Here is a 15094-nt window from a genome sequence, read left to right as displayed (position 1 = left end):
TGCTCCGTACGTCAAGACTGGGAGGACGCACTGATCAAATACCTTTCTCTTTAGGCATGTGGGCAGCTCACTTTTAAAAGTTTCTCTCAGTTTTCCAAATGCTGCCCACCCAAGGCCGATTCTTCTCTTCAGTTCATGAGTCTGGTTATCCCTGCCAATCATAATTTCATGTCCCAGTTATTTATATCTATCTACGAGTTCTATTTCTTTCCCACCAATACTGATGTTCTGGTTGGGTACCAAATTGGTCATGATTTTTGTTTTCGAGATATTTATATTTAAACCTACACTTTCTGTAGCCACAACGAGTTCCTGTACCATCTCTCTTGCCATACCTAGATCTTCAGCTATTATAAGTATATCATCGGCGAAACGCAAGTTGTTTAGATATTCTCCATCTATTTTTATTCCCTTTGTCATCCAATCCAAATTCTTGGATATGTGTTTATGTGATATATGTGATAGTGTTTATGTACACAAATAACTAAATAATAAGTCTCTATAAATAATATTGTCCTTATACCTATACTTAAAAATAAAAACTAAACAAATAAACGAACTAATGATACTATAAAATAGAGACAACAACAAACGTGAACTTAAACTCAGACGTGCAGACAACTGTCCATCAACTGTCAAATTTGACTTTGTCGTATGAGTGACGTAAGCATTCTGCCTTCCCCTCGCTTCGCCTACATAGTTACGAGACAATCTACTTAACATCTACTAACCTTGGCCTTTGCTTGAGTCGAGCGAGTAGCGAGTGGTCGACGAGTCGTTCACGAGTAGTATAGAGTGTATTTAAATTTTTTTTAAATTTCAAGTGTTTCTAATAAAATGCATGGGAGGAAATCAGCTTTTTTTAGATTGTCACCTTGAAATATCCATAAATTGACTGTATTTTTGTATCAAAGTGGGCTACTCCAATTAACTCAATTAATATACACAAAATAATATAAACAAAGCTTAAAAGGTTCTTTATGCTTTGAAAGTGGTTTATAAACAACTGAATTGTAATGTATATTTTACCGCCTTTAATAAATATGAAGTATAGACTGAATTTTGTGTAAAGAACAAACATTCAACAGACCTAATAGTAAAAACATATTGATTTAAGTGTGAATTTGAGATAATGTGCTGACAAAATGTTAAATCCTAAGAAAACAAAATTATGTTTTTATGTATATTCATTATACTTAATACTCTTGGGTAAAATACCTCATATCATATATGTCTTTAGACACAGTTAATAATTTTCATTGAAGTTTAAACTATAAAAAATGTTTACAATCATTGCTCAATATTAAATGGATAAATCCATAGCAATATTATAAAAGAATATAGGTCCCTAGGTAATTTCCTAAAATTATATCTGATATTGGTGGTTCCCCCTAAAATAGGACCTTCTCTATTTTAGTAACAATCTGTTATGGGGGAACCACAACATTTATATATATATATATATATATATATATATATATATATATATATATATATATATATATATATATATATATATATATATATATATATATATATATATATATATATATATAAGGTGAATACGCAATTATTAAACGCACAAACGCAGTTCTTTCTTCATTAAAGTGAATTTGTGTGAGGTGTTCTACTCAACTTTGAAAAATATATTAAAATATTTTAAACACTAATTTGTTAAATATGTACCTCATAATATTTGACAATAAATAATTTTTAAAATAGTTTTATAGGATTATTTATCATTTAAAAATCCCCGTCCCCTTCAGATTTCGACTGTAGCGAAATCTCACGATTTCTCACGATTTATTTTTCCCGATCTAACGATTTCTCTTTGACTTCATGTGGCACCACTGAGTGTCTACTCTATTCAAATTAATTTTTGCGTTGTTCACCTAAGCATCACAATCACAAAAGAAAAAAAAGGTTAGCTCTAATTAATTTGTATTTATTGGCTATGGAAGTAAAAACTGAAATTAAGGAAGAGTTTGTGGAAGATCACCTAAGATATATAAATAGTCAGTTATACTTATCCACAAATCTTGAAGATTTGAAGAATGAACCAGATAACAATTCAGGTAATACAAGTAAAATTATTACTAAACAAAGTGGTCTAATTTTGTATTTATTAGCTATGGAAATAGAAGCTCAAATTAAGCAAAAGCTTGTTAAAGGTGATCCAGAATATATAGAGAATCAGTTATCCTCATTCACAAATCTTGAAGATTTGAAGAATGAACCAGATGACAATTCAGGTAATATAAGTAAAATTATTGCTAAAAAATGTGGTCTAATTTGTATTTATTAGCTATGGAAATAGAAGCTGAAATTAAGCAAAAGCTTGTTAAAGGTGATCCAGGATATATAGAGAATCAGTTATCCTCATTCACAAATCTTGGAGGTTTCAAGGATGAACCAGAAGACAATTCAGGTAATATATGTAATATTAATGCTAAACAATATGATATCATTTTTGTATTTATTAGCTATGGAAATAAAAGCTGAAATTAAGGAAGGGTTTGTTGACAGTGATCTAAGATATATTGAAAGTCAGTTATCCACGACAACATATCTTGAGGATCTGAAGAATGAATTCGAAGATAACTCAGGTAAGACAAGGAATTATTGTGATATTTGTTTTGTTCTCATCTCAATATCATATGGTTGGTTGATTACAGATGTTTTATCTGAAAAGAAGCATTCTTTAAAATGTACTGGATGGTCAAAGCTGTCCTAAACAAATTGTCTCTTGTTTTTGTTTTGTGTTGTATATAATATAACAAATATTTACAAATCTATTTGTGTGTCTAAGAGTATGATGGCAATAACAAGAGTGATTTTAATATATATTTGATATAAGCTTTAAGTTTATAAGAAGTTTTCTTAAACAGGTCTCTTGAAAATTTATTTCAGATATAATCACACCAATAAGTTTTGTTTACTAAAATTTGTCACTAGTGTAACATCCAACCTCTTATGGGCTAGTGGTTCAGTTTAATCTGATATATGCCACAAAATTAAGTTTGTGAGAAAATCAACTACTTATATTTAATGGACTCTTTAATGGTTTTAATGAAGTCCTCAAATACCAAATATGTATTAGAAATAATATTAGTTGTACTATTAAAAAATATGTTTCTTCTCTTTTTAGAATGTTTAAAAAAGTTTCATTGAAAACTAGATTTTTCAACAAAAAACAACATATACCAAAAAATATAATCACACTAATGATATAATAAGTTTTGTTTGTTAAGTTTTGTTACTAGTAGTGTAAGATAGCACTCTTATGTGCTAGTGTACACTAGTAGTGGGTGTAACTAAGGTTCTGCTTTTTAATATAATTAGGATTATCTGTCTTCACTCTTGTTTATTCTGGTATTTTTTTCTCTGGAAGCTGTCTGTTCTTGCTAAGATCTAGTGTTCGGATTTTCAGGTCTCACAAAGGCTCCTTAACAACCACTTATTTAATTGGAATCTACTGCTTTAAAAGCCTAGTATAAACTTAAACTAGAAATTGAAAAATATATATGATATTAATGCAGTGCCCACTGGCCTGGTAAGTCAGTATCATAACCACTGAGCTACTTCTTCTACTGCACTCCATTACTGGAGGATTGCGATTACTACATTAAAATGTTCTCTATTATGTGCCACTCTTAGTAATTTTTGAACATTCAAGCCTGTGCAAGCTCTAATATTGCAGAAGCTATGCCATGGCTTTTCTGCCTACTGCTCTTTGGCCCTCTACCTTACATTCAATTATTATGTGGCCAGGTACAAGGTCTTTCTATTCTTAATTGCTGTTATAATTTCTAACTCTCTATTTATGGTGTTTAATACTATTTGATTCGTAATTTGCTGTGTCCATAATGTTCTGATCATTCTGCTATCTCATGGCTTCAACTGCACTACACAACTTCTATCAGAATGGTATTGTCTGCATTGCTAGTATATTTACTGTTGCTTAGTAGTGCTTGTTTGAATATGCATTCAAAGTGCAACTAAAGAGCAATACGGACATGACACAGTCTTGTCAGACACCTATTTGTATATGGACGCTTTTAGTATTTAGTGTAGTTGGAATATTTTAAGGTTGCTTTTTGGTTTCAATAAAACTGTTGAATTATGCAGAGATCTTTTCCATTTTGCTTCATTTTCTGTAGTTCATACAACACTCTTTCATGCTGGACTCTATCAAAAGCCTTCTGGTAGTCGATGAAACAGAGATATACTTTTTTAACCTAACCTTCACAACATGTTCACACACTTTCTTCCAGTTATCTACAGTTACTCTAGCAAATTCCTGTTCTGCCAACACTTTTACAGCTTCTAATTTAAAACTTCATTTTTTTTGCGCCCAAACCATTTCTACAGGGTTTAAGTCTGGATGATATGGCGGAAGTTTTAAAGAGCATGTCCACATTCTTTCAGCACTTTGTTAAATTTATATTGAATATGATCTTATTTGTGTCGTTTGATGATTTCATACAATTGCGGTTTTAACATTGACGCTACAAATGGTAAATTTTTTTCTGTCAACCAAGATATCATATCCATTTTTTTAGAATTACTGGTGTAGTAATTCATGATACAAATCTTTCACAATTCTTAGAGAGAACTCATACGTTCAGTCCACTCGTACACCTCTTCAAGCCTTTTCTGCAAAAGCTTCAATGATACATGACAACGTTCAGTCTCATGAAAACGATGAATGGTATTTCTAATGAACTGTTTGTCATACTCCCTCAAGTCTGTCACGGTTCCTTTCCTTTTAGCAAGTGTTTTAGCTGGAAATTTGAGTGTATTATTTGACTCTGTTTGTTAACATACTCGTTTGTTGAATGATCCTTTCTACTTTACGTAAAGATACTCCAGTAGCTTCACTCACGTTGTTTAATACTGGGTCAAATTATTATAATTTAAAAATTATGCATCCCAAACCTTATCATTATTGAATCCCAAACACCTACTTGCCGCTTCGCTCATGAAATACTTTTCGCTTTAGCCGGCTGGAGAATCGCTGACGCGATTTTAGATAAAATCCTGAAAATCGAAGTAGCTAGGGAATCCCATGAACCACTAGCTAGAGTGTTTACAGCATCAGTATTTATTGTTTTAGTGCTATATTAATGTGCACAAGAATGGATCGAAGTAAATCAAAATTTACTACAAGATCTAAAAGTAATATTTGCAATTGCTTTAAATTTAAAAGTGTACAAGGTAAAACAATGTACTTTTGCAAATTTTTGTGATAGTCAATACGTGAAAAATGCAAAAAGAATGACAAAACATATAGTAAAATGTGTTATAATTGCCCGGTGGGATCGAGAATTATTTGAAAAGGATCAAAAGAAAAGTTCATCAACTGCTTTTAAACCAACACAGTTCGGTTTGTCCAATGAAGGTAAGTGAAAAATATATAAAATAATTAAATTTGGTTTCTTATGGCTATATAAAATAAAAATTGCAACTAAAAACAAATTTATATTTCTTCTTTGTTGAGGGGTTTGGCAATTAATAATATTTATAGTGAACTTTTTTTTGTAATCTTTTTATAGTTATTATTATTAAAGTGAGATAAACTAAAAATGTTACTATTTTAAATATGGGACACCATTATATTATTTTATTTTCATACTTTACATAAAATTAAAAAAAAAAAAACGTTCTTGTCAACGACTCCTTTAACAACATAGAAGATGAGGTCTCCCGCTTACAATCCACCAAGAAGAGAAGTCTTACCAACAAATTAAACCGTTTGATTTTGCAAAAACAACAGAGAAGCACCTCAACACTTATGCATAAGTTTTCAGATCACCAATTTCATCCTAGAGTCTTAAATCTAAGTAACACTAACTTTTCAGAGGATGAACTGTATTTTTTAGGATTAGGCCTTAAGTTTTCTTGTCAGAATTTGAGGTTAAGTGACTCAGTGCTGGGAGGATTTGCAGTAGAGCTGGATACTCTAATAGAAGGTATGACTAACAATGCTGATAGTAAACAATATTTCAGAAACTCTTGCATTAGCTTACTTCAACAACAACAATGTAAGTACAAACGCAATTTTCATAGAAATCACCATATTTTTAAAAAACAAAAGGATTTGCTAAAATCAATTAAACAAAAAATTGATAGAGATTCTCTTGTACTCAGCAAGGCTGATAAGGGTAATTGTGTTGTAATCTTAGAACAAACTCAATACATAGAGAAAGTAGAATCTTTTCTTTCAGATAACAGTTTTGTAGTTTTGGAAAAAATCCACTTAATACCTTTATTAATAAAACAAAAGCAATGGTTAAATTGTTTAATGACACTATTACTAAATATAACAACAGAAAGTTAACTGTATCTAATCCTATAACACCTAGGTTATATGGACTTCCTAAAATCCATAAACACAATTGTCCCATAAGGCCTGTAGTAAGTTTTTTAACACTCCAGTTTTTGTAACATTTTATCAGAGTTTATTTACAACACAATTCAGTCTATCACTAATTTTAAACCTAAGTTCTCCAATTAAAAATTCTTTAAATCTAATAGAACGTTTAAATAACATTAGGATAGAAGAGTGATTTTATTTAGTTTCTTTTGATGTTTCCAATTTGTTTACTTCTGTACCAAGAGATGAAACATTACCTTGAGTACACAATCTTCTAGACAATTGCAACATATATCGGCAAAAGACAAAGATGCTATCTTAACTACACTTAAATTCTGTCTGGATCAGGACTTCTTTCAATTCAATCAAAAAATATATAAACAACCAACAGGTTTAGCAATGGGATCTCCATTATCACCTTTTCTAGCTGATATTTTCTTAGACAGCTTAGAACAGAAGTTTGTTAACAACAACAGCAAAATAGTTTTTTGGTCAAGGTATGTTGATGATTGGATAGCTCTCATACAGAGAACCCAAGATGATGCTTTACAGATTCTGGATTATCTTAATAACCTCCATCCCAACATCTCTTTTACTCTGGAACCAGAATCTGATAAAAAGTTGAACTTCTTGGACATGACTATATCCCGTAATAAAAAATCTTTAGAGTACAATATTTACAGAAAACCTACCCAAACAGATCATGTTATACATGATACATCTAATCATCCAACCCAACATAAAATGGCTGCTTTCAACAGTTACATTCATAGGTTACTCAAATTTCCATTTTCTAATGATAATTTTAATTCAGAACTTAATACTCTTAAACAAATTGCTTTCAATAATGGTTATGATCCTAACATTATCTATAAACTTCTAAATAGAGCTAAACTAAAAATTGCAGAAAAGCTTGCATATTTATCACAATGTTTTCTTCAACCTACTGCTTCAAATAACACCAGATATTTCTCCTTCACTTACATTAGCAGCATTTCTAATAAAATATCTAAACTTTTTACTTCTACAATTGATAACATTAAAATTTCCTTCAAGTCACACAACGCCTTAGGTTCCTTCTTAATCAACACCAAAGATAGGATGAACACACTTGACAAAAGTGGTATTTACAAATTAAAATGTGATGATTGTGATGCCTCTTATGTAGGTAGAACCATTAGAAAGTTATCCACTAGAGTTTCAGAACATTTGAAAAGACCTAACTCTTCAAGTTTTGGTCAACACTTATTATCCAGTAAACACAATTTTAACATCAACACTGGTTCATCTACCTTACATGACATTAGTAGAAAGAAAAACTATATGGAGTTGGATTTATTGGAAGATTTGGAGATTACAAGGGAAACAAATGGAAACTCTCACTGTCTTAATACTCAAATTAATTTAAATTGTACTAAATTTAAACCTATTTTTAAAAACTTTATTACAGCTTCATCTCGTAGGGGACCCAGCTCGACTGTTTAGACTTCCTGCACTGAGCACATCCATATTAATTTTATAGTTCTACCATTGACTGTGGGTTCAACTGAACTACTTGGATTACACACCATTTATATACTTTGCTTTCAATTTTGATTTTAATTTTTAGTATTTTAATTACATAGTCAGATTTCTTCCTTTCTACATTACAGATAGTGCTTGGTAGACCATTTTATTGTAGTCAACTACCCACTGTCTAATATATTGTTTAGTCTTTTTCTTGCATTCTTACTTTACGTCGACTTCAGTTGCTCTCAAACTAACACCCTATTTATTATAGACAGGTTTGAGTGTGAGATCTGGATTATTCAATCTACTTAAAAAAATATTCTATATAATTTTATATTTCATCAGTGACCTCCTATAGTAGTGTCAGTTGGACTTTTGGTCAATACTTAGTTTCATAGAATTTTAAAAGGTGCAAATCACATATCTATAATTGTGACTGCTCATCCAAGCTGTCATTTGTCACATGTCACCCCGACATTTCCGTTAGATCGGGAGCCATTCTGTCTCCGGCTTCGGCACGCAATGTAGCTTTTCTTTAATGATTTTAAAGTGTTTGTTTGTCCCTTTGTAGTGTAGTGTGACGTACAATTATATGTTTATGACATTTTGTTCTTGTCGGATAGGCCGCAATTGACGAAGTAAGTCTATAAACGTTAATCACATAAAAACTCTTTATCAACCATAAACTTCGAGTTTTTATCGAAGTTAATCAATTTCTTTAGTTATAAAAAACGTTTCTTGGCTTATTTCAGATGCCCCTGAAGATGATCTAGGGATCGAAAGTACTTGGGCAAGATTAAATTAAACTGTGCTCGATATATGCCTTTTATTTGATCAAAAAAATAAAATTAAAAGATTGAGGTAAGAATACTTTGTAATTAACTAGACCTTGAATAACTTGTTGTTCTAAAAGACGTTTCAAAACTGAGTAAACATAACAAATAATCCTATAAAACCCACAATATTCTAGACTGAAGCGTAGATTTTATAGGCTGTTTTATAAAACGGATGTCCGGATGTTATTGATTAGAAAATGTATTTTTTGAACTGTTGATTAAAAAATGTACTTTCTGTTTAAGGATAAACAATGTGATGACATAGACACTAGGGGTACTGTTAGTGTCTCCAGTTCCAGTTCATCTAAAGAGAACCAAGTAAATTTAGATCAGCTTTTCGCTAGAGTGGCTAGAGCTACTTATGCAGCAGGGACGCCATTTGCAATTGTTGAAAATAAACACTGGCAATTGTTTTTCAAACAGTTAAGACCTTCTTTTAAAATGCCAACACGGTACTTACTTTCAAAAAGTTGCTAGATGCAGAGCATGAAAGTTTCAATACAAATATTAAAGTGAAGATTACTGAATCTACTGTTCTTGGATTGCGGCTAGATGGTTGGAGTAACCAAAGGAATGAGCCAATACAAAACTTTATTATCACCACTCCATCTCCTGTTTTTTATAAAACTTTGCAAATATATCTGAAATAATATATGGAGTTTTAGAAGAAATAGGACCCCAAAAATTTCAAGCTGTAGTGACTGATAATGCTAGTGCCATGGTTAAGGCCAGGAACCTAATTTATGAGAAGTACAAACATATATATGTTTATGAGTGTATTGCTCACATGTTAAATTTGTTGATTGGTGACATTTCTAAAACAAAAACAATGGCTTGTTTAGAAGAAGAAATTCAACTCATCATTATAGAAATCAACAACTCTCACATTTTCTCAGCCACTTTTAAAAGAATTTAGCATGAAAAAAGTGATACAAAGGTAACACTTATTTTAAAACTGCCGGTTAAAAATCGTTGGGGATCAGTGATTTATAGTTTAAAGAGTCTCCTCGATACAAAGTATGTTGTAAACGTTTTGGCGGTTTGTGGGAGTGTTGAAGATGTTCTCAGTAAACGAGTTGTAAAAGTTGATTTTGGATGAGGACGTATTTTGGGTAAGGGTATCAAAATTATATCATCTCATAAATCCTATTGTTGACTATATTTCTAAATTAGAGTCAGATAAGCCGCGACTAAGTCAGGTAACTGAGTTTTTTTTTAACTTAGAAAATCATATGGACAAAGAACTCCATTATGGAAACAAGAAGAAAAAGCAATAAAAATGTTTGCCTCTAAAAGGAAACAAATGGCAATACATTCAATTCATTTGGCAGGGAATATATTGGATCGTAAGTTTAATGGTGTTCATTTAAGCAGAGAAGAACAAGTTGAGGGAACTGAGTTTATAGATAATTTAGCCACTTTAAAATATGGTGATAACTCTGCTGATATAATGGCAGATTTGGCACTTTATCGTTTTAAGTGTCGATTTTTTGGAAAACCGTGTGTTGTAAAATCAATTGAAAAACTAGACCCAATCATATGGTGGAAAGGTACATGTTTCGGAACAAAATTAACTAAAATAGCAGGGGATGTATTAAGCATGCAGTGCAGCGACTGAAAGAAGTTTCAGTAATTATGGTTTTATCCACTCCTCTAAAAGAAACCGGCTTACTGCTGAACGGGCTGGGAAGGTAACTTTTATTGCTCACAATTTAAAATTGTTAGACGTAGACCAACCCACGACTGAGCTGACGACTCGTGAAAAACAAAATACCACAACTTCTCATCAGTAGATTGAAATGCAGAATGTAGATGACCAGGATGAGCTATTGATAGAAATAGATTCTAAATATGAAACCTCATCTTTTTCAGATTAGATCATCACATCCATTATTTGCTGTTAAGAAGAAAATTTTTTTATTGAATAAATTTTATGTTTTCTGTTGTTTTTTATGTTTTATATATAAAGAACACTGGTGTTTCGTCTTATAAGTTTGTATATAATTTCATGATTCTTAATACCCTATTTCATCTTTAACAATATCCCTAAGCTCGTCATAGGGTTCATTCTGAGAAAATTCTCCATATCGAGAATATTCTCCGATTTTTCATTCTCGAAAATTTTACAACACTATGCTAGACATGTCTCCCATATGTTCTTCCAGTTGGTTTTATGTCCTTTCTTATAAATTGTTAGAATAAGATTATTTTCCCAATCTTTTGGAATTGTATTTTGTTTCAATGCTTCTTTACATATGATCCAGAACCAGTCTTTGACTTTCTACCCCCTTTATTTCTTCATCTCTGCTTCTATTTCATCCTCTCCTTACGAAAAATAAACAGTCCAGTGGGACTGCCGGTAGAAGTTATACTTCTATACACGCGTTCGTCTTTACAAATTAATATGGGAGTCAATCTGCACAATCATTACATATGCAATGCAATAGGTAAGAGAGAGCAGAAAGAGAGAAAGAATTAGGTATACAGGTATATGGTGCATCGTTTGCTATATATAAACATTTGACCTGTAATGGGAGTATAGTAAGTAAATGAAAGATTGAATCAATATTTTAATGAAAATATATATTTTTATTTTCATATATGTATACAAGGAGTTGAATGCAAGACAAATTTTCTATAGTAAAATTCATTGTTAATTTTGTTATTAGTATAAAAATACAATACAATACACTGCCACATAATTCAATATTATAATACAATTCAAATTATAATGCAATATGCATAAGTATTTAAAAATGACAATATACATAACTTACGCATATGTTTAATTTACCATGATAATAATATTAATAAAAAAATAATAATATTAATAAATATTAAATATGTTTACAAAAGGAACATTTTTATTCTCGAGAGAAAGAAAATATATCTTCTGTCTCTCTCTTACCTATATCTTACATATGTGATGATTTTGCCAATTCACTCAATATTCCAACGTCGAACGCGCGTATAGATGTATAACTTCAAAAAACATTTGTGGAAGATAAAAATAAAAAACCAACAACTCGGATTATGTTGTAAATTTTCATTTTATTTTAAAATTTAGCATTTTTGCGTATACTACATATATTTAATAAGACTAACGTGGGGTTTTTAAATATTTCAAAAATAAAAAAGGAAATTCATATTGGGATTCGAACTCACATATACCAGCGTATAAACCGAACACGAAAGAAATTTGCCAATTAGACGTGACACTAACGTATTTCAAATTGACAGTTCTCGGTCATGCAGAGATTTATTGTAATTATTATTTTGAAATACAAAAGCCTAAAATAATTATGAACATTTAATAAATAATACAAAACATATCACATAAATAATATTAATATATATTATATATTATATATATATATATATATATATATATATATATATATATATATATATATACAAAAGGACCATTTTTATTCCCAGTAAAGAAAGAGAGAGAAAATAAATCTTCTGTCTCTCTCTTACTCATATCTTACATAATGATTTCACCGATTCACTCCCGTGCTAATTTCGAACGTCGACCGCGCGTATAGAAGTATAACTTCAACAAAAAGTTGCCTCACCGTGACATGTTAGCACATTGCCATGACCATAATTCGAACCTGGTTTACCACGGCCACAACGTGGGATCCGAACAACTAGTCCACTAGACGATCACGGCTAATTAGGCGATGTGTATTACGATTCTAGTTCGAATATATTAAAACTCTAACCTAAGATTCCATTAAAACAAATTTAGGTCAGTTGTTCACAAAAGAAACAATGCACTTAATATTAATTTAATATAGCATTTTATATAAATAAGTACGGTAATAATTAAAAATAAAGTAATCAATCAGTGGAAATAATAAATGTTTCCGATTCTAAAAATGCTAAGATATTAAATAAATAATATTCTTCGGTATTTAAAAATGACAATCCATCCATCCATCCAATGGCACTACAGCCCAAATCGGGCCATCGACTTCGTCTTCCCATCTCTTTTTAGGTCTACATAACTTATGAACAAAAATGACAATAGGTATACATAACTTACTTACCCATGTGTTTAATTTACCATGATAATAATATTAATACAAATTAAAATGAAATATTCATAAGTATTTAAAAATGACAATATACGTAACTTACTTACGCATATGTTTAATTTACCATGATAACAATATTAATAAAAAAAATATTGTTTAGTGATACAACTATACAATATTTAATTGTTGTTTTTTGTGTATATAAGTACACATTTGAACTTTCTTGGAATATTTACAAGTTTTAATTTATAATTTAACATGCTTAACGAGGCTTGTTACTCCCGTGCAAATTTCCAAAGTCGAACGCGCGTATAGAAGTATAACTTCAAAAACCAACAACTCGGATTATGTTGTAAATTTTCATTTTATTTTAAAATTTAACATTTTTGCGTATATTACATATATTTAATAAGACTAACGTGGGGTTTTTAAATATTTCAAAAATAAAAAAGGAAATTCATATTGGGATTCGAACTCACCTACACCAGCGTATGAACCAAACACGTAAAATATTTGCCAATTAGACATGACACAAACGTATTTCAAAATTGATAGTTCTCAGTCATTCAGTGATTTATTGAGATTATTATTTTGAAATACAAAAGACTAAAATGATTATGAACATTTAATAAATAATACAAAACATATCACATAAATAATAATATTAATAAATATTATATTATATATATATATATATATATATATATATATATATATATATATATATATAAATATATATATATATATATATATATATATATTATATATAATATTAAATATATATACAAAAGGAACATTTTTATTCTCGAGAGAGGAAGAGAGAGAAAATATATCTTCCGTCTCTCTCTTACTCATTATCTTACTTATGTAATGATTTCACCGATTCACTCCCGTACAAATTTCCAACGTGGAGCGCGCGTATAGAAGTATAGCTTCAAAAATTATACTCGACTCGTTGTAAAAAAGAAACGGGGAACGAAAAAAAACTTATTTTATGACACATTCTTTTGGTAAATTTTAAATGCCCATCGGTTCCTTCTGAGGTCTTTTAGTGATGTGTAATTTTATTATTGTCACCTCGGCTTACTAGGGACATAAAAATCATTGTCAAACTTTTCGGTATTAACATTAAAAAATTGACAAATGTCATGGACCAATGTCGATCAATTGCCATACGCATTTGTTGCTTCACTAGCTGATCGTCGGTAAGTTTTCGAAGTTTATTTAAAACACTACTTCTGTTAGGAATTAATACGTCTTTTTGAAAGGACCAAAGAACACTACATCTAGTGGATGTAATAGATGCGTTGCGTTTGGTGGTAGAAGAATAAACTTGCTGTTGTTTTCTTCGCATATTTTTATTACACGTATTGAAAGGTGACGACAAACTGTCTCCTATTAAATTTTTTACCCTCGCATCCAACCACTTTTGGTACGATTATAAACAGCATCAGTGAAACCATTTTCTATCCATGTTGGGTACACATGTTAAGCTCTATAAACAATGTACGGTGATAACATTTCTCCTGATCCAGTGACCGCAACCATTATTGGTATATAACTTTTTATAATAATTTCATGACCATGGTACTTCCACAAGAAGCTTTTTGATAATGTACCTACCTAAGGGTAAATTCTCACTAATAGATACAAATCGTTCATTCATTTGGAAATATTTTATCACTTGTACTTAGACAACATTCAGACAACAATTCTTAATTCTTTACCTGCTCGAAAATTATTTCAAACTAGAGACCGACCGAATGTGATATTTTTGGCCGAAGCCGAAGTTCGGCCTGTAGAATACCCTCGACCGAAGCCGAAGGTGACTAAAAATATAAAATATACCTATTATATGTTTATTTACTTACTCCGTGGCGTTACAACCCTTCGTGGGTTTTAGCCGACTCGACAACATGCCACCACTGTTTTTTATCTTGAGCAACCTCCATCCAATTCTCCACGCCCATAGTGCTTAGGTCTCCTGCTATATTATCTCGCCACCGGAGACGAGGGCGTCCGCGTGGTATCCTTCCAGTTGGGACTTCCTCCCACACCAGTCTTACTGTTCGTTCATCAGAATGTCTTCTGAGGTGTCCTGCTCATTGGAGTCGTCTCGACTTTATTTCTTTTATGATGTTGGCGTCTGGGTAAAGTTCTTCGAGCTCTTTGTTAGTTCTTATCCTATATTGTCCTGATGCTTCATCCAGCACAGGGCCAAAGATCTTCCTTAGGATTTTTCTTTCCCAAACACATAGTCTCTCTTCGTTTGCCTTTGTTATCGTCCACGTTTCGCTTCCATACATCACAACGGGTCGAATGATTGTTTT

At 31.1% G+C, this 15094-nt stretch overlaps 1 protein-coding gene across 1 annotated transcript in view; it reads left to right on the top strand.

Moving 5' to 3' along the window:
• The first annotated feature begins 1566 nt into the window (after window positions 1–1566).
• LOC140441126 (uncharacterized) overlaps window positions 1567–15094 on the top strand; it is a 39444-nt gene continuing 25916 nt past the window's right edge. The window contains exons 1-4 of the mRNA XM_072531622.1: window positions 1567–2075; window positions 2130–2252; window positions 2306–2428; window positions 2484–2606. Coding sequence (XP_072387723.1) covers window positions 1955–2075; window positions 2130–2252; window positions 2306–2428; window positions 2484–2606 — 490 coding nt within the window. The 5' untranslated portion in view covers window positions 1567–1954. The remainder of the gene's footprint in view (window positions 2076–2129; window positions 2253–2305; window positions 2429–2483; window positions 2607–15094) is intronic.

The sequence above is a fragment of the Diabrotica undecimpunctata genome, chromosome 1, assembly GCF_040954645.1.
Source record: "Diabrotica undecimpunctata isolate CICGRU chromosome 1, icDiaUnde3, whole genome shotgun sequence".
In the NCBI taxonomy this organism is placed as follows: domain Eukaryota; kingdom Metazoa; phylum Arthropoda; class Insecta; order Coleoptera; family Chrysomelidae; genus Diabrotica; species Diabrotica undecimpunctata.
Note: the sequence above shows the minus strand (reverse complement) of the source record. Positions and strands in the feature narration are given on the sequence as shown.